Source organism: Arvicola amphibius, chromosome 1, assembly GCF_903992535.2.
Source record: "Arvicola amphibius chromosome 1, mArvAmp1.2, whole genome shotgun sequence".
Taxonomy (NCBI): Eukaryota; Metazoa; Chordata; class Mammalia; order Rodentia; family Cricetidae; genus Arvicola; species Arvicola amphibius.
In genome coordinates, this window is record NC_052047.1 from 128,130,458 (window position 1) to 128,155,292 (window position 24,835).

The following is a 24,835-nucleotide window of genomic DNA, read 5'->3' on the forward strand; positions in this document are numbered from 1 at the left end:
TGGGAGCCAAATGAGGAGGGGATGGGCCGGAAAGAGCTGGAAACACACAAAGAGCAGAGAGACACGCTCTGAGGAGCGAAACACAGGCTCAGTCCTATGGACAATCTCTCCAGCAGTACAGAGTGTTAGCGCACAAAGCTTGGAGACTTAGCTCACACCCAGAGGACAATGGACGGGTCAGAACTCAGGAAAAGACAACAGATTCATTAATTCATTTATCTATATTCATTTTATTTATTTTATTATTTGTTTGTTTATAGGCAGTAGATGCCAGGGCCTTGCTGAGTAAGCACTCTACCACTAAGCCGCATCCTCAGAACTAGTTTTTCTTCCTTCCTTCCTTCCTTCCTTTCCTCCTTCCTTCCTTCCTCCTTCCTTTCTTTCTTCCTTTCCTCCTTCCTTCCTTCCTTCCTTTCCTCCTTCCTTCCTTCCTTTCTTTCTTTCTTTCTTGCTTTCTTTCTTTGTTTTTTGATACAGGGTCTCACCATGTAGACCAGGCTGACCTCAAACTCAAAAATCCACCTGCTTCTGCCTCCCGAGCACTGGAATGACAGGTGTGCACCATTCTCCAGCCTATCAGGATTTGCCTTCCTTTGCTATGTGTTCTCTGATCTGGAGCTGGGACTAGAGCCTAGAACCTTCTCTGGCATTGGTTGAGACATCGCCTTATCCACCTTTAGAAAACCAGAAAGCAGTGAAGGCAGAACTCTGCCCAGAGGAAGCAAGATCCTCAGTCTTCCGGGAGGCCTCACAGCTGGTCTGGCAGGGACACACCCTGAGCCCAGAGCAAAGTGGGCAGGAGGCAGCAAATGTCTGTGGTCCCAGCACTAGGGAGACAGGCAGAAGGATCTCTGAGTTCACGGCCAGCCTGATATATACAGGAAGTTCTAGGTCATGCGGACTATGTGGTGAGACCCATCTGAATAAAAGGAGGAGATGGGGGGGGGGGGCGGAAGAAAGAGAAGTGGGAGGCATCTGAGGCCCAGAGGCCTCCTGAAGATGTTGAGACACCAGAAGCTGAAGGATGGATGAACCTATCTGGAAGGCAAACCAATGAGGCCAGAATAAACCTCATTAGAACCGTCAGAGACAAAATGACTGAACTGGAAGACAGAGGTCCCGTCAGTGAGTGTGTTCTGGAGGAGCCTGGTGGGAAGTGGTTCAGTGTTCAGCATAAAACCCAGAGTGCCCACAGCGGCAGAAGCTGGAAGGATTTGAGCAATAGGAAGTTCAAGTCGGCGGTGGCAGCTAATGAAAAGGAAAGACAGCCAGGCGGTTTCCTACAGTAGTAAACACACTTTTCTAAGAACCCCCAAATGTGCATTATTTGGTGTTAACTTAAGGGGGTGATACATGTGTCCACCTGAGAAGATGTTTCTAGAGGAAGTGTTAATAGTTATCACCTGACCTTGGAAACAAACAAGATGTCTTTCCATGGGTGGAACAAACTGTAATGTGTCCAGACAGGGGAACATTATTTAGTAGGAAATTAATAAGCTATATAATGAAAAGTATGTGGAGAGGTTGGGGTTGTGGCTTAGTATATGTGATGGCCTAGGTTCCACCCCCCCACACACTATAGAAAGTGGGGAAGGGGGGCTGGAGAGATGGCTCAGAGGTTAAGAGCATTACCTGCTCTTCCAAAGGTCCTGAGTTCAATTCCCAGCAACCACATGGTGGCTCACAACCATCTGTAATGGGGTCTGGTGCCCTCTTCTGGCCTGCAGTCATACACACAGACAGAATATTGTATACATAATGAATAAATAAATATACATTAAAAAAGAAAGTGGGGAAGGAATGAAGGAAGGGATGGAAGGAGGGCGAAAGGGAGGGAGGGAGAGAGGCAGGGAAATGTAGGAACTTGCATGTATATTGCTTAATGCTAAAAGCTAATCTGAAAAGGCTCCGGACTGTGTGTCAACTCTGTGACATGCTGGAAGTTTCAAACCATAGAGACAATGAAAAGATCACTGGCTGCCAGGGTTGGAAGGGAGATGGAGGAACAAACCAAGCAATGACTCAAACAGGAAAAGCCATGGCATGAAATGCTGCCATGGTGGCTTCCACAGTTGTCCAAGGCCACAGGTGACAGCACCCAGCAGAACCCAACATTAACTGTGGCCTGGGAGATGGCCAGGTGGGGCCATCAGCCGTACCAATCAGACCCTTTGGTTGTGGGATTCAGGCAGTAGGGGAGCAGAGCGTGCGCTAATCAGGAGGTCTCTAAGCCCTTGTGCTCAGCTCGCTCTAAACCAAAGGCTGCTCTAGAAAGTGGAGTCTATTAAGTCACCACCACCATCACCACAATCAACCCTTTCTGAGCTGATCTATAATCACCAGGACAGTTTTTAAACCATTTGAGGCTGAAGAGACGACTCAGCAGTTAAGGGCACTTGGCATTCGTGAAGAAATCCGGGTTTTCATTCCCAGAACCCATGTGGTGGCTCACAACTACCTGAAATCCTGAAACTCCAGTTCCAGGGGATTTCATACCCTCTTCTGACCTCCAGATCTCTCTCTCTCTCTCTCTCTCTCTCTCTCTCTCTCTCTCTCACACACACACACACACACACACACACACACAGAGTAGATCTTCAAAACAAAGCATTTTGGGGCTGAGGATGTAATTCGGTTGGTGGAGCCTGCCTAACATACACAGAACAGCGGCACTGTATAAACTGGGTGGGGTGGCCCATACCTGTGATCCCACCACTTGGAAGGTAGAAGCAGACAGGTCAGGAGTTCAAGGTCACCTTCCACTACATAAAGAGCTTTGGATTAGCGTGGACTACAAGATTCCTTATCTCAAAGAGTAAAATATATATGCATATATATATATATATATATATATATATATATATATATATATGAGGGAACCATGTAAGAATTCAGGGAAAGCAAACAGCTGATTTCTGCCAAGGAATAAAGCATAGGCTGCTGGGCCCCAGAGTCATTTCCTTGATCCTAAGTGCCAGAAAACATGGACTGATGTCCAGCAGATGCAGGGGGGACAACCACATATGTCTACAATTGGAGGCTACAGAGGCACATGGTGAGCAAGAGCTGGGCTGTGCCAAGCATGATGAGGGCAAAACACCTTCTACAGCTCATCTGCCCTGCACACCTCCCCTCTGCAGCACACCTGTCCTCCACGTCTCCCCTCTGCAGCATGCCTACCCTCCACGTCTCCCCTCTGCAGCACACCTGCCCTCCACATCTTCCCCCTGCAGCACACCTGCCCTGCACGTCTCCCCTCTGCAGCACACCTGCCCTCCACGTCTCCCCTCTGCAGCACACCTGCCCTCCACATCTCCCCCCTGCACTTGTTCACAGTGGAGCCCTGAGACTATGAGTCAAGATAAATCTTCACTCCTCTTAAGTAGTTTGTGCCAGGCATTTTGCCACAACCATGAAAGGCTGACCCACAGTCCATCTTCTTCCTCCGTGTGGCCAGCATCCAGCATGGGGACTGGCACACAGCTTGTGGCCAACACATGTCTCATAATGCCAGGCATGGAAGCCCACCAATATACAAGTAAAACCAGAGGGAAGCTTCCTAAGAGAACATGCAGACACAGAATCAAGCTTTAATCATTGCCACAACTATGAACATAAATAGACTAAAAAGCAACTAATGTCCTCATTCTACCAAAGATGGGATATTTGCTCCTCGTAATTCTTAAAAGCATTAACTTGTTAGAAGGATTAGCGAGTATGAAAAACTTAATTTACATCAGTATGTTTTTAAGTCATTAGTAAAGAAAACAAAATTGAGCCCATACAGGCTGCAGAGACGGCTCAGTGGCTAAAAGCACTTGCTGCTTTTCCAGAGGACCCCAGTTCAGGCCTCAGAACCAATCTCCAGTGGTTCACAACTGCCTGCAACGCCAGCTCCATCGGGTCTGATGCCCTCTGCTGGTTTACATGGGTACCTGAATGCGTTTGTGACTACACGTGAATAAAAACAAAATAAATCTTTAAAAAACAGAACCCATGCCGGGTGGTGGTGGCGCACGACTTTAACCCCAGCACTCGGGAGGCAGAGGCAGGCGGATCTCTGAGTTCGAGGCCAGCCTGGTCTACAAGAGCTAGTTCCAGGACAGGCTCTAGAAACTACAGGGAAACCCTGTCTCGAAAAACCAAAAAAAAAAAAAAAAAAAAAACAGAACCCATATAGTACCCATATAGTAGAATATTAGAAAATAAGATGATGCTGATAATGGTGGTGCACACCTTTAATCCTAGCACTGGGGAGGAAGAGGCAGGTGGATCTCTGCGAGTTCCATGTCAGTTAGGGCTACACAGTAAAACCCTGTCTCAAAAAAAAAAAAAGTTTTAAGAAATATGAACTGAAAGCACTTGACGAAAATAGAGAAGGGAGTCCAGCAAGATGTACTGCTGTGTAAACCTGGTGACCTTGTCCAGTCCCGGGAACATGTGCAAAGGTGAAAGGAGAGAGCCAGCTCCAGTGTCCTCTGACTGCCACATTTGCTGCACACACACATACCATACGCACACACCATACACACACACACCATCACACACACACCATCACACACACATAAATAAATATTTTAATCAAAAGAAAAGTGAGAACAAATGGATTTGGGATGGAGTCCAGTGTCAAGAGGTAAAGACCCTCCGAGTGTACCAAAAGAAACACGGTCTGTATCTCGGCCTGACGGGAAGGCATGGAAAAGAGAAAGCACAGCAGAGAATGAAATGCCAAAGGGATGTGACGGAAGACAGCCAGGCTCAAATATGAAAAACAGTAGGCAGAGGAGAAAGCGTTCACTAGGGAGCACAGCCATTTTATCTGGAGAAAAGATCAATTCCACAATTCCACAACGAAAATATAACTGCCATGAATTTCCTCGTGATGAATAACATAGACTCGGACTCAATAAAAAACCAAACCATCCCAGAGGCAAGCAAGAACAGAGAGCCTTGCTGCAGAGAAAGCATGGCCTGATTCATCCAGCTGGTGGGAGACCCAAAGAGCAAAGACGGACAGACAGCAGTGTGTTTGTGAGTGTATACATGTGTGCAAAGACAGCAGTGTGCTCATGAGTGCGGGCATATATGTGTGTGTTTGAAAACTCACGCACGTGTATATGTATAGATGCACACAAGCCCAGAAGCCAGGGGAGGGTGTCAGGTGTCCTCTCACTGCCTACCTTATTCCTTTGAGGCAAGATCTCTCTCTGAACCTGGAGCTTGTAGTTTGGAGGGCTCATTGACTGCCTGTCTCCACTCTCCTCAATGCTGAGGTCACAGGCATGTGTGGAACCACAGCTGGCTTATCTGGAGCCCAGTGTTCATAATTGTGAAGCACATACTCTTAACTTCTGAGCCATCTCTCAAGCCCCGGAGTCTCTACATAATACTCTGTATGCAGCTGCTTTAAAATACACTTAGGGACTCCACCTGCTGTTTCCCATAAAACACTTCCCATCAACACACATAGGCAAATGTATATGCAGGAGACTGTCCTGCCCACCTTTTTTATAACTCAGTTAATTAAAAATTAATGACGGAAATACAGGCAAGCAAGACAAAGCCCTGGGAAATTTGTAAACATTTTACTAACTTATGCTTGGATACAGAAGTAACAAAGCTAAAATTTCCAAGCTTGTCAAGCAAAATTGCAACTGTCGAAGTTGTACAAAACCATTTCAAAGACGCTGCATCTCGGAACCCATGGGACATGGCCAAAGTGATGCTCAGAGGCAAACGCCAAGCAATAAAATGCACCCATCATTTCTAACTATGGAAACAAATTTTTCAACTTGAAAATATTAACAAAACAAACCTCAGGAAAGATGGCCAGAGGAAAATAATCAGGTATCAAAGAAAATGTAAACAAAAGGAACTGAAAAATCCAAGAACCCTGACCCATGAAGAGAAAGGCCAGGAAGGGGAATAGGAGCTGGAGACTATCCACTGCTTAGGCTGCAAGGGGTGGGAAGCAGCAAACGGTCAGGGCTCAGCCACGCCTCAGCCTCTCTCACAAGACAAACCAGGAGGAAAGGAAAACTCGTGCTTGCATGAGCTGAAGACCAGAAGCTCACGGAAAAGCTGGCATTTTCCCTCTCCATTCTAAAATCTAGGCAATACACTTGAAACTCTAGCTGAAAAAATAATCTCCTAAGAAAACACAACTCAGTAAAGTGTGAGTCAAGGAGTAGAAGACAGACTAGCCCCGCCATGACAGACGAGTTTATGCCACTGGGGCTATCCCAGACAACCTGCAATCCCAGCACTGGGGAGGCTAGACCAAAGGACCGCAAGCTCAGGGCCAGCCTGACATGGTGAGACTGGATTAAAAACAACTAAGCTTCCCTGCTCCAGAACTCTTTCTCGTCAGAGTATCCAAATTTACCCAAAGCTGCCTCTCTGCTTCCAGAGCATAGAGTCTGCGAAACTGTTGATTCCCCTGATTTTATGATCTGCCTGTCTCAGCACAGAACTATAAGTTCCTCAAGGGCCTTGCTGCATCAGGTCTCTAAGCATTCCTGGTATCCAAGAGAGGACCTGGCTCAGGGTAGCTGCACGGTAGAATGAATGAATGAATGAATGAATGAATGAATGAATGAGTGAGTGAATGGGTGAGTAGTGGATGAACAAATAAATGAAGGAGTAAATATCATGGGAGACAAAAATCCTCCCAATAAGTCTTGTTACAAAGAAGGGCAAGTTTGGAAAGCGTTCCTGGGTCGGGAAGAGCTCGGCAGCGAGTGAAGGCTCATAGTTGGACAGATGCCCTTGAGTTCTCATTAGCAGAGGGAAAACCAAACCAGGATCGAAAGCCACGGAGCTTCCGACCCTTTGGATTTATTCACCGAAGGGGCCCAGTGCCTCGATGAACACCAGTGTGGAAGTTTCTCCACAGATCAGAAACAGAAACTCCATGAAACCCAGCTCCCCTACTCCTGGGGTAAACAGAAAGTTCCCATGTTTGCACACTGCAGAGAAGCCTGCACATCCATGGGTGTGCATGTGCAAGTGATGACGTGGTGTGCTATGTTTGTGTGTGTTAGGTGTAGAGATATGTTTGTGCATGTGTAGGTATATGTGCTTGTGTGCCTGTGTATGGGGAGCATGCTAGCAGCTGTCTCCTTGCGCTTCCTTCCTATTTATTTGATTTCATCTGGTTCTGACTATGTCTGTCCCTGTCATAGCCTCCCCTTTTACTTCCCATTTCTGCCTCAGCCTTGCTCTGTGTCCCTCTCAGACTCTGTCTGCAACCCCCACCCCCACTGTGCCCCTGTCTCCCTTCCTTCTCTATGGCTGCACTGACCTGGGAAGCTGAAACACAGGACAAGATGCCACGGCACTCTCTCCCAGCTCCACTTAAAGTCCAGTAGGATTCCTCATCCTGTGACCCCGTCCTAGTTAGCTTCCTCTTGCTGTGATAAACACCACAACCAAAAGCAACGGGGGGGGGGGGGAGGCTTTATTTCACCTTACACTTAGAGCCCGTCTTGAAGGGAAGTCAGAGCAGAGACTCAGGGTGGGAACCTGGAGATGGAGCTGAAGCAGAGGTTGTGGAGGAAGATTTTGTACTGGTTGGCTCCCCATGGCTTGCTCAGTTTGCTTTATTATACAGTCCAGGAACACCACCAATAATGAGCTAGGCTCTTCCATATAAACCATTAAGAAAGAAAGGAAGGGAGAAAGGGAGGAAGGGAGGGAGGGAGGGAGGGAGGGAAGGAGGGAAGGCATCAGTGTAATCCCCCACCATATCCCATAAGCATTATAGAGGTCAGAGGTACAGCACCCTCAAATTTAGTAAACAACAACACCAGCCCCTTTGACTCCTCGGGTCCCCTAGACTTTTCTGGAGCGGGGGAATCAAGGGAGGAAAAGGAAAAGATAAGTCATTGTGAACAACAGCACAGAGCAGTCTGGCCTGAGGTGATACGAGGTCCCCAACACATTCAACAAGACCCCACTGTCCCTTGCTGAGTGGCAGCAGTCCAAATCTGTGTCCCCACAGAGATAGCGTCCCAGCGGAAGAGGAAGGCAATGAAAAGAGAAACGAAAGCAAAATACCACAGACAAACAGCTTTCAGAGCAGCGGGGAACAGAGAGAGAGGCAGGGATGAGCAGGGGTCACCGACTCAACAGAATGATCCAGAAAGGAAAGGTGCCACAGCAAGAACAGAAACTGTGTTTGGCTGGGTGCATGCCCAGACACTAGGTTCAGTCAGTGAAAGAGCCCTGAGGCAGGAGCGCCTGAGTTTGTTGGAGAACTAGCAAGGGGGCTGGTGTAGTAGGGCAAAGAGCCAGGAAAGGAGGCCAGAAAGGTCAGGGAGGGTCCTGAGAACCTAAAAAACACTGGAGTATCCAGCTAAGCTCCCAGTGAGATGGAAGGCATTGGAGGCAACCCAGCTTGGATCTAACAGAGCCCCTTTGGTTGTTGGCTTAATAGTTCCCAAAATACAAGCCAGGTGCAGTTGGACCCAGGAGAGACTCGGTCAGTATCACAGGATGAGGTCAGACTGAGCTGGCCATGGAAGAGTGGACAGGACACCGGAGGTTCTGACATAAGGTGTGATGGGAAGGTTGTACTGTGGGACTTCAGGGTTAGGGGCCTGAGCTTTTGAACTGTCGTGTTCATCTTTTGTGTGGTAGGAGGGTGGGTAGAGCAAACTGTAGATGCCCCAGTAGGACCCTGGTCCAGTGAACACAGATCTGCCCCAAGTCCAGGTGGCTCTGTGAGCTGCCTGCATTTCCAGATGCGGGCTAAGACACCGCAAGATACTGAAGCTGGACATGCCCCTCACTGGTGGCTTGCAGTTCACACACACAGAAAAGATGTTTGCCTGAATCCTGGTTAAACCTGGCGATTCAACCATGCGGTCAAGGGCGCTCCTTCTGCCCTAGCCGAGGAAACTGAAGCTCAGAAAAAACAAACTCCCACCTAAGGTAACACAGCAGGTAAGAGGTGAGGTGGGGACTAGCACCACTGATTCTAAAGCCTGTGGCCTTAACTACAGCGCTCTGACCCCTGTGCCACACAGCAGAAACCAACACCAAATGTTCTTTTTATACCCAAGCAAAGAAACGGCAAAGAGACACAGGGAAGGGGTGTGACTTCCAAAGCCACTTAGCAAGCTGGCAGCGAAGTCTGGGCTCAGACCCAGGAGTTGTGACTCCTGGCATAGTGCTGAAGAGAGGCTGGTTGGAGGAGCCTGGGGAGGCTGACTGAATGGGAGGTGGGGTACAAGGCATACAATGGGGTGAAGGGGGTGGAGAGGACACACACTGGACCTCCTGCTTGGGTTCACAGCCCAGCTCAGCCACTTGCTAGATACATGGCCTTGGATAAACCACTGTGCCTCTCAGTGCCCCAGCTGGAGAAGAAATGGTCAGAGCACCTGTTGCTATGAGGACAAGAGGAGGTCACACTTGCTGATGGCTATGTTGCCTTTCAAAGCCCGAACCCACCCTTCACACACTCCCAGTAAGAAACCTGTCTAGCATGACACCCACTCAGTCTTGAGCACTAGCAACTTTGCTGGGGTGGTGGTGGGGAGTATCACAAGGGTCCTGACTCATGCCTCCTCCAGGGAGTGTGTGGTAGCCCCTGTGCTGGCAAGTGTGGGTCATCCCTGCAAGAAGCAACTTGGGCCTGGAAGAACTGATCCCAAGAGTCAGTGACTCCAACAAATACACATTCCACAAAGTTCTGTTGAACACCTACTGTGCACTGCTACCCAAGCACCATATAGGGTGACAGAAAGCACAGATAAGAATCAACTCCAGGGGCTAGAGAGATGTCTCCGTGGTTTTGAGCACTAGCTGTTCTTCCCAAGGACATGGGTTCAATTCTCAGCACCTACGTGGCGGCTCACAACTGTCTGTAACTCCAGTTCCAGGGGACCCGACACCCTCTTCTGGCCTCAATAGGCACCAGGCACTTCTGTGGTGCAGAGACATATATGCAGTCAAAACACCCACATACATAAAATAAAAATAAGTAAATCTTTAAAGAAAATCCTAGGCATCAACCCCTGAGTTCACCAACAGAATGAACAAGAGCTGTTGACTAATGTGGGCATAAGGCCGATGGTCAGAACCAGAAAAAACAAACAAACACATGTAGAAAACATAGGTAGGGGCTGTTTCTGTCAAGTGAATGGGAGCGTCTGAGCAGACTGAAATCATGCTCTTGGGTAGATGTGCAAAGGTTTGTAGAGCTGAGGCAGCCTGCAGTGGTAAAAGCCAGCATGCCTAGAGTATAGACTCAGGGCCTGCAAGGGAGGCATTCTGAGATACATGGAGCAGTCTAGGGCCTTCGTGACTCTGGGCACCAGGGACTGTGGGAAGAGTCTGAGGGATAGGCAGTGTCCATGGGCTTAGATGCAGGAGCTCAGACCAGAGAAGGAGAAGTAAGGCTGGTGTGTGAAGTGCTCAGTCCCCATGCTGTCACTGAGCCCTGTAGCTGGGGTGGGGCGAGCTGCTCCCCTCCCCATCTGCAAGGTAGCAAGCAGAGGCTCTGGACACAGTCACACGGTAGCAAGAGAGAGATCCATCCATCCACCACCCCACACAGGGCAGACTGAGCCTAGGGTCAGGCTGTATAAATCAACAGGTCCAGGGTCTCTGCTTCTGCTTTAGAGCTGCCTGCAGATTTATGCACACCGCCTGTTCACCCAGTGCCTGCCCCTTTTTCTCTCTCCAATGCCACTCAGCCAGCCTTGCATTGCAAGCCCCTGATGCCATCCATGACCTTGAGCTTTCTGAGACACTCCTATCCTTAGGTCAGACACACACAGGGCAGAGGCCCACACATCACACAGGCAACAGTCAGCATAAGTTCTGAGCCGGGACCTTGTCCCACCTCCACGCTCCTCCCAGCTCTTCTAAATATCAAATTCAGTAAAAGATCTAATTTGCAGCAAGGGACTGGAGACTCCGTTCAGGGCTGCTATCCTTTGGCTGCACACAAGGATACCCATGCCTTCTCTTGGAGGAAGGAGAAGAGAGTCCTTTGTACTGGGGCTGTTGACTGTGTGTCTGTTCAGGGTAGGCTGGAGAGTCATCTGTGGGAAAGGGGGCCTTAAATGTCCCCACACACAGGTGCCCAGGAGTAGAGAGACAAGAACAGCAGGGCTGGGGAGCAAGGGGGCGGGCCTGCTGGGCATCCGGTGAGCCAGGGTGGATCCCCAAGCTGAAGCCCCACCCAGAGTGCCTCCAGCTGCACGGATGGGGAGCCAGGCCTTCCCTGGCTGCAGAGCCAGCGAGGGAGAGTAGGGCCGGATTTGCTCAGGCCTTGTTGGGATGTTTTCCCTCTTGGAGGAAAAAAAAAGAAAAGAAAATCATCACGGAACCCAGAAGACAGGTTGTCATGGCAACAAAACTTTGAGGCCAGGTACTCCCTGATACCCTTTGGAGCTCAGTGATGAAGGCGAGATCTGGGGGCTGTGCCCAGCAGCAGGCAGGGGAGACCCATCTGAATGACCTTCGACCTTCCAAATTTCTCACCAGCAACTACTTGCCAAGCTCAGGGGAAGAAAACTGTGATATTTCTGAGAGGAGCAAGTTGTAGCCAACAGAAACCAAGGGAAAGAGGTAGCTGGGTTTTCTCCCCCCAGCAGGCCAGCCAGGGGCATTTTGACTAAAAGGTTGGGGGTTAAGGTCTCGTGCTGGCCATAAGTACCCCTGTCTCAGGTCTCCAACTGCACAGTGCCCCTTCTCCATCACTTCTCTGGTTATTCCCTAGCCACCAAGAAGACAATTCAAGCTCCCTCATCAGCCCCCCCGAGCCTCAAGTTCCTCATCTGAAAAATGGGTCTCCCACAAGCGGCTGCCTGGCCCAGAGGCGGGAACAATAATTCCACAGGTGACACAGACGTAACAAGATTCCACAGGTGACGTTAGCAGAGCCTGACGCTCAAAATGCCAGGGGCTAACATTGCTTTGAATATGTTTCTGTTGATAATTTTTAAACACAGCAGTCAAGTTTGGACATCAAGCGTGGAGCGAGGAATGAACTACAGAGCTTTGGGCCACAGCCTTCAGGAGAACCATCAGACCATCCACTGAGACCCAGACACGCTAGAGAGGCGGGGACAGAGTAGTCCAGGCTGCCAGGGACAAGGTCCATCTAGGCATTGCGAGGTGGCCTGTCCCCAGACAGGACCTCCCAGATCTCAGGAACAGCTGCAGCTGGAGGGGGATCCATGGCCATTCCCACGCCAAACTGAAACCTCAAGTCCTGTTCAAATAGCCTGTGTCTTTGGCAAAAAGCCAGCATGCTCGGACAAAGTGACAGCAAAGTTCAGTGGCCTGCCTACCTCTATCTTCCACAAAGCCCAGCAGGCAGCACAGGATCCCTCCAGTCCCCTCTGCCTTAGGTCCCACCCAACATTTCCATTTTGCATATCACACTGCAAATATTTATTGGCAATACACAGAAGTGTGGGGGTGGGGAGGACGGGACACACAGCAAAGTCCTAACAAGAGTGACATCTTAAGGGGAAAGGGGACATATATGCTACTAACTAAAGACTGGTCAGGGAAATTTCAGGCTATGCCGAGTGTGGTGAAGATAAAGCTAAGCAAAAGCAGAGACAGTGCTTCCACACGGGTCCTGCCAGGACAGTAGCTTACTGCGGACAAGATGTGGGCTGAGTCCACAGCCAGTACCACCCACCATATGGCACAGTCCCCTGTAAGACAGAAGTCCCCTGAGCACTCCAGCCTTGCTGCCCATGTCGCGGGTATTCACTTCAGCCCTGGCTGCCTGAGTGTGGGGGGAAAAGGGGTTCAGCATACTTTCCGAAAAGCCAGCCCCCTTCCCCAATTCAGAAAAAGCCTTATATTGAGCCAAGACTTCTTGGATTCCCAAGCCCCCCAGGCCCAGAGCTGTCCCTGTTTTCCCGCCTGCCTCCCTTCCCTCTCAGGGCATCCACTCCCAGGAGAGGTCCAGGATACTGAGGACTCCCTGGCTTGTGGCAATAGGGGTGCCCATCGGGCTCCCCTTACTCCCTGCTTTCCCCAGCCCTGTGGTAGAGGTTCAGCTTGGAGACAGGAGTAGCAGAACCATTCGGTTCCTGGCTCCGTGGATCTGAGGTGGGAGGGGTCGCTCCTAGCAGAGGTTCCCTGGCCTCCACCGTCCCCCTCCAGGGCCAAGACGGGGCGGATGGGAGCGAGGAGAGGGGGCGCTCAAGGAAATTACTTCAGGCCGGGGAGGGATCGCGCGCCCTGGGACCCATAGCCAGGGTGCGCGCGAGGGACCCGGACGCGCCACCTCCCGGCCCGGGACCTGCGGGCGCGCGTCCCGGGGGAGCCCCGCGCCAGCACTTACCCGGGCCATCGAGCTCCTCCTCACACGAGTACCAGATGCCGGTGTGGAAGTGGCGCAGCTGGAAGCGCTCGTCGCCCGCCTCCCAGCTGTAGGGCGAACCGGCCGGGCTGGCGGCGGCGGCGGCGGGGGCGGCTGTGCTGTTGGCGGTGGCGTTGGCGCCCGAGTTGGGGCAGTTGGCGCCGCCGCCCTGGCCGCAGCCCGGCTTGGGCACCCTCTGCGTGCCCTGGCACCAGTACGTGGTAAGGAAGGCGGTAGTGGCGAAGAGTAGCGCCAGCAGGTTCAAGGCCACGGCCAGGAGCGCTCGGCCGCGGCGGCTGGTCTTCATGCCTCCCGCGCCGCCCGCAGCTCCGTGCGAAGTTGGCAGCGGCGCCCGCGTCAGCGCCCGCCCCGGGGTTCGGGTGCCTGCGGTCGGCGATGGCGCTCGCGGCCCAGGCCCATGGCCCCTGGCAGAGACGCGGGACGACGGGGACGCAGGGCGATCGGGGCTGCAGAGTGGAGCCGACCAGCGCGCCCGGAGCCCGGAGCGCGAGTGCGCCTCGGCGAGCAGTCGCTGGCGCCTGGCAGCGGCCACGGCGCAGGGACGCGCGCCCCTCCGTGGGGAGACACCTGCAGGCGGTCGGTGACACTGTTCAGCGCCCGCCCGCCCGCGCTCGCTGGGAGAGGGGGCGCGCCACACTGGGCGCGGGCGGGGGACAGAGCCGCGCTGGAGTGGAGAGGGACAAGTGAGAGATCCCAGGCAAGGCGCTCCCACAGGAGCCCACGGGAATGTGGCGCAAACACTCAAGGCGGGACAAGATCTCTTACCCCGGAACAACAGCCCCACCAGCTGAGCGACAAGGCAGCGTCTGCGGGTCCCCGTAGGGACACGGAGGGCAGGGCATTCAGGCTATAAGAAGCCTCTGCAAAAGCTGGAAGACCCTGGAGGCCTGGGGCTGCAGGGCTACAATGTTTGAAAGGCTTGCTCCTGGTAACCTTTGATGTCTGAGACCAATCCCCACTCACAGGCTCCCTGTTATCACACAAGAGGGTAGAACGCTTGCAAAGCGGCAACCTGCAGAAGAGGCCAAGTCTAGGTAGGATGTAACACACAGGCCTTCCCCACCAGAGATCCAGAACAAACAGCATGACCCAGAAGGTCACAAAAAGGACGGCAAGTTGTGGTCACCAAAAAGGGTGCCCTGAAGAGCCTGTGAATGCTGATGGTTTAAAGCTGGTTGGGCAGGGTTCAAGCATCCTGATTTTGAAGTCAGGTAAATCTAGGTCTTGACCAGCTGTGTGACTTTGAACAAGACACTTGCTCTATCTGACCCTTAGTTTCTGTATCTATAAGAAGGGAAGACTGTTCCCCAGAGTCAGGGTGGGAAGGGCATCTGGCACACAGTAGGCACTCAGTAAATGCTAACATGGTTAGCGATATCTGGGCCAAGGACTTGATGAAACTCAGACCCTTTTAGCATCTCTTTCGCAAACTAGGATTGCTCATCTGTGAGCACCCCCATCTCCACCTCTGCCTCCAACATAAGCTACACCCTTCGCTCTTCCCACTGCATGGGGCACAGTGCCTAGATGCCCAGGGTGTGCAACCATTAATTGCACATTGATTGCAGGAGCTAATTTGAATTCTGCCCAAGCCGAGAATGACTCCAGCCACCCCCAGCTTGCCGAGTGGCAGGCTTTGCAGAATTCAAGGTTAACGGATTACGAATTGCCTTACTCCTGTGGGTGAGCGCCACTCATTGCCAGCTGCTGCCACTCTGCCTGGGGGCAGGAGAGACTAAAGCATTGTGGGCAATATCTCTGGTAGGAACTGGGGTGAGGACGGCCAGGGGAGCCCTGCACTTGTTTCTCAGAGCCCCTTTCCAGCCCCAAGCAAGGAGTTTCCAACTATTTTGAGAGGAAGAACTTCTGGGTTGCAATGGTGTGATCCAGTATTGGTTAATGTGGACGAATGACCACAAGGAATCTGTTGCCCTCGCCAGGCATACAGTGTGTGTCATCTGAGCCTGTCCACATTTAAATCCTGTCCTAGGATGTGTGCTGACATGGCAGGTCTTTGGCCTTGAGACTCAGTCGTGTCCACGTAGCAGGACACACTCCTTTCAAGCTGGGGACCATGTCCTGGGGGGGTTCAAAGCAAGGGAGCCCAGAGGAGAAAGTACCAGGGGCTACTCTTTTAAGTGACACCTAGAGGAAGTGCTGCTGTGACATCCTGTCTACAGTGCCTAATTTCTTGCTCGCTGAGCAACCACTGTATGCTCAGCTCAGGGAAGAAGAGAGAACGTGAGTGACATTAATAAGACCAAGGCAGACTGAACAGGGGTGAAGAGCGGGGTGGTAGGGTGTGTATGTGGGTAGAGCTTGGAGGAAGGTCTCATAGGAAGCTGGCATTGCAGCAAAGCCTGGAAGGAGGTGAAGGAGGCACCAGGAGGCTCTGCCAGAGAGAAAAAGTTCCTAACAAGGGAAGGAATGACCATTGCAGAAGTCTGCATGGTCCTGGGGTGGGCGGGGGGGGGGGGAGCACAACTTGAACAAGGGTCAGAAAGGGAACAGGAGAAAGGGACAGATCACAGAAATCTATGTGGTCATTCGCTGGGTCACACGGAGTCCTGCAAAGGGTCTGGACCAAATCTAACAATCAGGAAAAGAGCACCCCAGCTATCAAGTGGACAAAGGTCTGGACAGGGAGATCAGCTGGGGTAGCTAAGTGATACCAGGGCCTCAGACAGGACAGTGCAAAGGCCAAGGAGGCTCCAGGTTTATTTTTGTTTCTTTGCTTTTGGCAATGTTTGGGATGGAACCCAGCAAATGCTGAACCACTGAGCTGCAACCAGTCCCTCCTGAGATGGTCTGAAAAGCAGATCCAGCACGATTTGTTCCATCCCAGCAGGATGGAGCCCTGGATGTAAGGATGCTTGACAGGGGCGTCTGCAAGGTCAAGGGCTCCAAGGGAAAATTCAAGTTCAAATTGATTTTGTGCTTGCTGGATCTTTCACCAGAGGGAGGGTAGAGACCAGTAGGAGGAGCTACATCCCCAGGCTGGTCTGCCTTCCTGAAATGCCTCTCAAGGCATAAGCCAGCCCCATGGATACAAGGAATATTTTCATACCTTATAATGACAGAGCTGCAGCCAGGCAGGGTGGCACATTCTGTAACCCCACAGACTGAGGCAGGAGGATTATGAATTCCAGGGCAGCCTGGAAACTCTGCATTTCAAAGAGGGAAAGGTACCAATCACAGCTTCAATGACCTTGGCCCCAGACAGGAGCCGGTGCAGGTTCAGCCAGGTGCCAGAGCCAAGGCTGGCCAACAGCCTTCTGGCCCCAGCCTTCATCTGAACTACTCACTTCTGCCCCCACTGCCTGAGGGACCAGCCCTTTCTCACCTGCAGGACAGGTTCAAACACCTGTAGGGGGCTTCTACTCACATCTCCACTGCTGCGACAACACCAAATTCCTTTGTGGTCCCTGACTGCATGTTGGTCAAGCTGTTCCCACGGCCTGCAACGGCCTTCCTGTTTCATCCTGTGTGCCCTTCATGGTGCTGCCAGCTTCAATTCCTGCTGCCCTGGCGATTGGTTGTCCCTCTCTGACCCCCAGGGTTAGTGGCTTACTCTAAACAGTGATCTTTATCTTCAGACCTGTTTCCCTGATAGGCCTAAGGCCCTCCAGATCCCCCATGCTGGCAGCCCACAGTCCAAATCAGGCCAGAAACATGTTTGGTTTGGCTTGGATGAAGTTGGCACCATGGTGTGCCAACGTTTCCTCATTGGCCACACTCAAGAATCTAAGATTTCCCCCAAAAACTACAGCCTTAGGCTTCTCTTACAAGATGAAATTACCTGCCGACACTGGGCCTGCAAAAGTGCCTGACAGACATTGGTGACACCAGTAGAAAAGGCCAAGCAACCATGGAACCCCATCCCTCTTCCCACACTCAGGGACCCTGCTAGGCTACAGGTGGCTTTGAGCATGAGAATCTTCTGTGTTTGTGTGTGTACATGTGTGTATATGTGTATATATATATTGAGCATGAGAATCCAGAACAACTGTCTCTGTGTTTGTGTGTACATGCGTGTACATGTATATACATACATGTGTGTGTGTGTTTGTGTAATACACACATATAGGGGTGTGTGTATTCTCATCAAAGTCCAAAGGTCAGCCTCTAGTGTCATTCCGCAGGAGCTATCCACCTTGGTTTTTGAAACAGGGTCTCTCACTAGGACCTGAGACTTGCAAGTCAGGCTAGGCTGGCTGACCATCCATCCCCTGGAGTCTGCCCTGTCTCTGCCTCCTGAGTCCCGGGATTATAAGTATATACCACTATACCTGGGCTTTTAAATGGGTGCAGGGATTAACCTTAGGTCCTCATGCTTGAGTGGCAAACACCTTGCCAGCCCCATCTACCATGTTCAGTATCAGGACCATGATTATCCTTGGGAAGGGAGCAGGGGCTGGGAGAGGCTACAAGGGGGCTTTGAGGACCGGACACCAGGTGTGTTCAGCTCATGAAAACTCACTGGCTAAACAGGTGGGAATTGTACATTTGTTTTACATAAAACAAAATTTACCAGGGAAAAAAAAACTAGCTGCTGCTAATAAGGAAAGTGGTACTTTTCAGGAACTATGAATATGCTTTGAAGGGACATGTTCCCAGGGGACTTGGATTTCTATTCTTCCTTGGAGTTAGCTGCAGCGAGCCCATTTGCCTTCTAAGCTTCCTGATTCCTAAACCTTCGGAACAGCCCCTGAGCCTCCAGGCTCTCCTAATTATAGCAAGTGATTAGGCAGTTGCCAATTACTGGGGAGGTGTTTAGACACTCTCATAGTGTCTAAACCGAATGCCTTCTCCATTCCCCCACTCGGGACACAAGGCTGGCCATGCCACTTGGGCAGGGTTTCTAGGGGAGGGGGGACCTGGAGCTCTGTGTGCAATTAAAGCCTTCCTTCCCAGAGGGTAGAGTCTCCAGGGAGAAAGGAACTGGCCTCATTAGACAGTGATGGGCGTAAACTCCTCCATTGTGGGGATGTTTGTGGAGCCCAGCATAAAATCCAGGCCCATGTACTCTAGGCAAGTGCCCCACCAGAGGTCCCTCAGCTTGTTCTTTAATACCTCATAGAGAGCCCTTCTGGCTGTTCCGGAAGTTTCTCTCAGTCCTTGAGCTATACTAGGGTATCCATGAACAAGACAGAACGGAAGCTAGGCCTGGTGGCACATGCCTGGCTTCCTGGTACTTGGAGGGCTAAGTCAGTTGGTCATTAGTTCAAGATCAGTCTGGGCTACATAGTGAGATGCTGTCTCAAAATACAAAACACAATAGAAAAGACAATAAAAAGGCATCCCAGGGCTGTGCATTTATAGGGCTTCAGTTCCAGGGGAATTCAGTAATAAACAAGGCGATAGCTAAGAATCCACAGTTGCAGATGTGACAGATGTAGGGCAGAAGAGAAGAGAAAAGAGACAGAGGGCATGTGGGGCCTCACTGACGGGGAACAGTAAACCTGGGCTAAGCCAACAGATGTTCCCACTGCAGGCAAACATCTCTGGGTGGCAATCCTGCCTCCATACATCTGGCTGTACATCTGGACCGCTTCCTGGACCCCCTCCCTCCCTGCCTGCCTTGGTTTCTCATCTGTAATGGGCATGGGGAAACGGACAGTGGTGTGTGCTGATTTTCATTGCCTTCCCAGCCCATCAGTCTCAACTCTCAAGGGGTTCACGCTGTCTGTCTTGCAAATGAGGAAATGGAGGCTGGCCTGTGGTCCCATCCACCACCTGCACAATGGCTTTGGCAGAAGGAATCGTGGAGCACATACAGGGACATGACAGGGCAGAGGCTTTGATCCAGCGACGGTGCTGGAGCAGATGTATGACATGCCTGGGAGAGTGGGCAGGGTGAGCGGATGCAGGTGGCGCTCTGGGAGATGCGAATGGAGGCTCACATCCTGGTTCGTGCCGCTGCCTGAAGCCAGCTCTGTGTGATGAGAGGAGACCTCGAACTCAGAACTCAACCGCACTTAGAAAAGAGTCTGGAGTCCACAGTGCACACACTCCCTCCAGACAGCAGCAGCAGCAGCAAGGCTGCTCAGAAAGCCCAGCACCCAGCAGACATCAGAATCTATCCGGTTTGTGACAAACATTGAAACCTGTAATGATGTCTCATTTGTATTTTAATAAATCAAGCTTGCCTGAAGGTCAGAGAGTTAAAGAGTCCCACTGGTCAGCCTTACAGACCAGGCAGTGGTAACACACACCTTTAATCCCAGTAGCCACACTAGTCACCATAGAAACCAGGTGGTAGTAGTGCACGCCTTTAATCCCAGCCCTAGAGAGGAATATAAGACAGGAAGAGACAGCTCTCACACAGTCTCATTCTGAGGATTCCTGGAGGCAAAATCGGCATTTCAGACTGAGGTAGAGGTAAGAGCCAGCGCATGGCTGTTTTGCTTTCCTGACCTTCAGGTTGAACCCCAATATCTGTCTCTGGGTTTTTATTAATCATGCTACAGGCACCAACTACTCTGTGTCAGGCACATCAGCCAAACGACTATACTTGAAGCTTTGTGGGATTCTCAAGACCCAAGTATACTCAGATTTCAACTGGGAAGACTGAGGCTCAAGAAGGAGCAGAGCAAGGGTCAGAGTTCAGGACCACCTTGGGTTACTCTGATGGTCCACAGCAGACCTCTATTGTCTTCAGATGAGATAAGCATGCAGGTGAAAAACATCACCTCTTAAAATGAGCCTTGGGGTGGCTGGCTCGCCTTCCCATTTTCTCAGTCCTTCTGGATGGTTTGTTTTACCCTAGTCATTAGGAGGGACATCCAGGACCATTGGCAAGAAAGACAGTTTGCAGTTCTGGGACTGCCCTTTCTGGGTTCGTTTCAAGTCATTTTCCCCCCCAAGGTGCTTGTTTGCTTCCCTCTTCTGCCCCCTACTGGTCAAAAGCAGAACTGCAAGCCTTACTGACCCAATCTGAGTCAAGTCCCCTCCGCACGTCCAAAAAACTAAAAACTGTCAGGATTGGGATCTGGAGTTGGTCAAGTGAGGAAGATGAGAGACCTCCATCATGGTAGTAGCATCTACATGTTACATGCCATGAGCACTACAGAAAGCATATTTGAAAGCAAAAATGTGCAAAGGAGAACTGTGTAGCAACAAATTTAAATGTTCATTTCCTCCCAGTGACCTTTTGATTTTCAAGTAATCATCCTGAACTTTGTACTCACAGCACTTCAATTGCATATGCACTGTTATTATTACATACATTTATCATGTGTGTGGGCTAGCGTGTGCCACCGCGTGCCTGTAGAGCTCAGAGGACAACTTTTGATGGAAGGTTCCCGCCTTCAACTACGTGAGTCCCAGCGACTGTGTAGGGCAGTGGCTTCTGTATTTCCATTTCAGAGAGAAGACAGACAGCGGGAGAGAGCTCTGGTCAACAGCAGAACCAGGCTTCGGCCCTGGACGCGCCTCTCCTGTCTCAGCAGCTTAGGAAGCCTTGATACGGCAGCCATCTGTATTTTTCTGGCTGTCACGGCAGAGGCAACCGAGGGTTTTTTCACTCATCACTGCGGTGAAGTCATGGCGGCAGGAGCGTGAGGCAGCTGGTCACGCCGCACCCACAGTGGTGATGGGTGGGAGGCACAGCCGGCTTGTTCTTGTTCCCGCACAGCCAGCTCTCTCCTTTCCAGTCAGTCTGGAACCCAGACCACAGGGTACTTCCTACAGCTCCTGGGACGTGCGCGGGGTTGGGGGGCAGTCCTTCCCAGTTAACCCCACCTAGAAACCCCCTCGCGGACATGCTCAGAGGTTCATCTCCCAGGTGGTCCCAGATCCTGTCAGGTTGATCAGCCATATTAACTACAGAATCTTCTGGAACCTCCCCAGGAGCTGGAGGCACAGTCAACCTCATTCTGTGTGTTGGGACTCTTTGACCAGAAAAGAAGAGCCATGAATTTGGAAGAGGACTTCATTAAAACAAGAGAAGTCCTGAAACATGGGGGCCGTGTTAGGGGATCCACACCGACCGCTCAGTGCAGGACGGTCAAATCAAGGGAGAAGGCTGAGGCAAGGGAGAGGACTCGGAGAAGTTGGCTTGATAAAAGAAGAACGCTTGTTCAAAGTCCATCTCAGAGTCAAGCCGACGTAGGTGTGGCTTATCCAAGAGGGTGAGCGTGGGCGCCCCCTGGAGGCAACTCTTAGGAAAACATTTCACTGAGGTGGCGGCTTCCAGTTTCAGAGGTTCGGTCCATTATCATCATGGCGGGGAGCATAGTGGGTGGTAGCATGGCGGCATGCAGGCAGACGTGGTGCAGGAGAAGGTGCTCACATCTTGACTCACAGGCAACAAGAACCTGTCTGTCTTACTGAGTATGGCTTGTGCATGTGTAAGACCTCAAAGTCTGCCTCCACAGTGACACACTTCCTCCGACAGGGCCACGCCTCCTAATAGTGCCACTCCCCTTGAGGGCCATTTTCTTTCAAACCACCACACAGCCCCGCCTGCCACTGGTCTTGTCTGTGTAGACAGCATCACACAGTATGTGTGCTTGCAAAACTAGCCTGTGAGAGCAGGCAGGAACTGCCTAGGGTTGAGGCTCAGGCAGAAGACTGCTTGCCTAGCATGCATGCATGCATGAAACAAGGCGGTGGTACATGCCTGTAACCACACACCCACACACACACACCCACACACACCTACACACCTACACACACACACACCTACACACACACACACACCTACACACACACACACCCCACACACACCCACACACACCCACACACACACACACACACCTACACACACACACCTACACACACACACCTACACACACACACACCTACACACACACACCTACACACACACCCCACACACACCCACACACACCCACACACACCCCTACACACACACACCTACACACACACCTACACACACACACCCACACACACACACCTACACACACACACACACACCCCACACACACCCACCCACACACACACCCCCACACACACACCTACACACACCTACACACACACACACACACACACATACCCACACACCCACACACACACACACACACACACCTACACACACACACACACACCTACACACACCACACACACCTACACACACACACACACACACACACACACACACGGAGGAGGTAGACCAATGGTTCTCAGCCTTCCTAGTGCCGTAACCCTTTAATTCAGTTCCTCATGTTGTGGTGACCCCAACCATAAAATTATCTTCATTGTTACTTCATAACTGTAAGTCTGCTGCTGTTACAAATCGTAGCATAAATTTTGGGGGGATAACGGTTTGCCAAAGGGATTGTGACCCCACAGGTTGAGAACTGTGGAGAGAGAGGGGCAAGTGGATCAGAAGTTGAAGGTTAACCTCAGCTACAAAGTAAGTTCAAGCCAGCCTTTGTCAAAAACAAAAACCAGTGAGCGAGAGAGAAAAGCGGTCCAGCTAACCCGCTCCCATGAGAAAAACACTCACTTTTCCGTTCACAAGCAATTTCTACCTGGTGCCATGGCCACCCCACCCCCTCCACAGTAGGAACCAAGCCTCAGTGTGAGTTTTATACCCATGGAGGATAGTGTTGCCGACTCAGCTCTTAACCAGTGTGGCACTGTCCTCTTTGCCACTGAACTGTCTACATCCACTGTGGAAGGTCCACTTCCTTGGCTGTGAGCCATGCTCAGACACCCAGGCTATCTGCTTACTCTAGAAGACCTGATTAGCTATGAGGTCTCACCCAGTCAGTCAGGAAGTCCTGGCCAATAAACCCCAAGGGTTGGCAGAATAAACGAGAGTGGTTTCAGGGGCCTGGAGGACACTTCCCACAGTGTTTTGGGCACAAAGGATGATGGGGGTACCTGTGTCCTGGTCATTTTCCTCAGTGTCCAGCCCTGAGCCCCCTCGTCACTCCCCAGGCTTGGCATGTTCTTCTCCAGTGGCTTCAGGCATCAGCTGGGCAGGGGCCAGAAAAATGGTTAGAGATGAACAGGAGAGGCCTCTCCCCAGCAGAACCCCAGCATATCTGTGTATGTCTGTGTTCTCTTGCTATAACAAACATCAGAGGCAGATAATTTATAAAGTAAAGAGGTTTATTTTGGCCAGGAGATAGTAGCACATGCCTTTAATTCGGGAGGCAGAGGCAGGCGGATCTCTGAGTTGGAGGCCAGCCTGGTCTACAGAATGAGTCCCCAGGACAGCCAGTGCTACACAGAGAAACCCTGTCTTGAAAAACAAAACCTAAAACAAAAACCAAATGTTTATTTTGGCTCACAGCTCTGGAGGAGCTGGCATTTGCTTGGTGAGGGTCATGTAATGAGGAAGGGCAGGTGGGTGTGGAGAGACGCTGGAGCGTTGGAGAGACTCGGGCTTTCTAGCCACTTGGGATTTCTGCTCCACACCCTGTGGACCAGTTGGAGGCTCTGCTGCCGAGAGAGAGCACGGCTCTTGCAGAGGACCCGAGTTTGGCTTCCAGCACCCACATGAGGCAACTCATGGACCTGTCACCTGATCATCTTAGAGCAAGCAAGGTGAAGGATCTGCCTGTACCAGCCCCACATGTCACACGCTCATTTCCAGAGGAACCCCCATTCTAAAACCAGACCCAATAAGCAAGTCCCAGACTTCAAGAAACCTGCCACCCTTGGAATTCAGAAAACAGCTGCTCCTACCACACACCCTGAAGCTGGAGGTCTGAAAACCCAGCAGCCTGACTTACCCCCTACCCCGCAGTTTCTGGACCTGATGAAACCCGGCCCTCCCACCTCACTCTTGACTACAAAATAAGCCAGTTGTCAGACCATGCTGGGTGTATTTTCCTTACTCTGGGGCATAGGGTCCAAGGACACCAACCTCTCAGACCAATAAAAGTCTGTTCTCACTGTTCTCAGGCTGAACTGAGTCTGTTCTTTCATTTTCCTCTCCTGACTTATTTCCTACAATCTTTTGTTTTGTTTTGGTTTTGGTTTTGGTTTTTTTTTTTGTTTTGTTTTTCGAGACAGGGTTTCTCTGCAGCTTTAGAGCCTGTCCTGGAGCTAGCTCTTGTAGACCAGGCTGGTCTCAAACTCACAGAGATCTGCCTGCCTCTGCCTCCTGAGTGTTGGGATTAAAGGCGTGCGCCACCACCGCCCGGCTATTTCCTACAATCTACGACAGCCCTGCACACGGGCTGGCCCTGCACACGGGCTGGTCCTGCACACGGGCTGGCCCTGCACACAGGCTGGTCCTGCACACAAGCTGGCCCTGCACACGGGAAGGCCCTGCACACGGGCTGGCCCTGCACACAGCCTAGTCCTGCACACGGGCTGGCCCTGCACACAGGAAGGTCCTGCACATGGGCTGGCCCTGCACACGAGCTGGCCCTGCACACAGAAGGTCCTGCACATGGGCTGGCCCTGCACATGGGCTGGTCCTACACATGGGAAGGCCCTGCACATGGGCTGGCCCTGCACACAGGCTGATCCTACACACGGGAAGGCCCTGCACAC

At 51.5% G+C, this 24,835-nt stretch overlaps 1 protein-coding gene across 4 annotated transcripts in view; it reads right to left on the reverse strand.

Annotated features, from left to right (window-relative positions):
• Window positions 1-16,869, reverse strand: part of Gsg1l (GSG1 like) — a 199,125-nt gene extending 182,256 nt beyond the window's left edge. The window contains exon 1 of one of the 4 annotated variants that reach the window (XM_038333044.2): window positions 16,746-16,869. Coding sequence is in view for 2 of the 4 variants with exons in the window: in XM_038333025.2 (XP_038188953.1) it covers window positions 13,322-13,646 (325 nt within the window). In the remaining 2 variants the exon portion in view is untranslated. Of the gene's footprint in view, window positions 1-13,321; window positions 13,833-16,703 lie in introns of those variants that run through there. The other 3 variants (XM_038333034.2, XM_038333025.2, XM_038333020.2) reach the window with 3 other exon arrangements.
• Window positions 16,870-24,835: the final 7,966 nt, after the last annotated feature.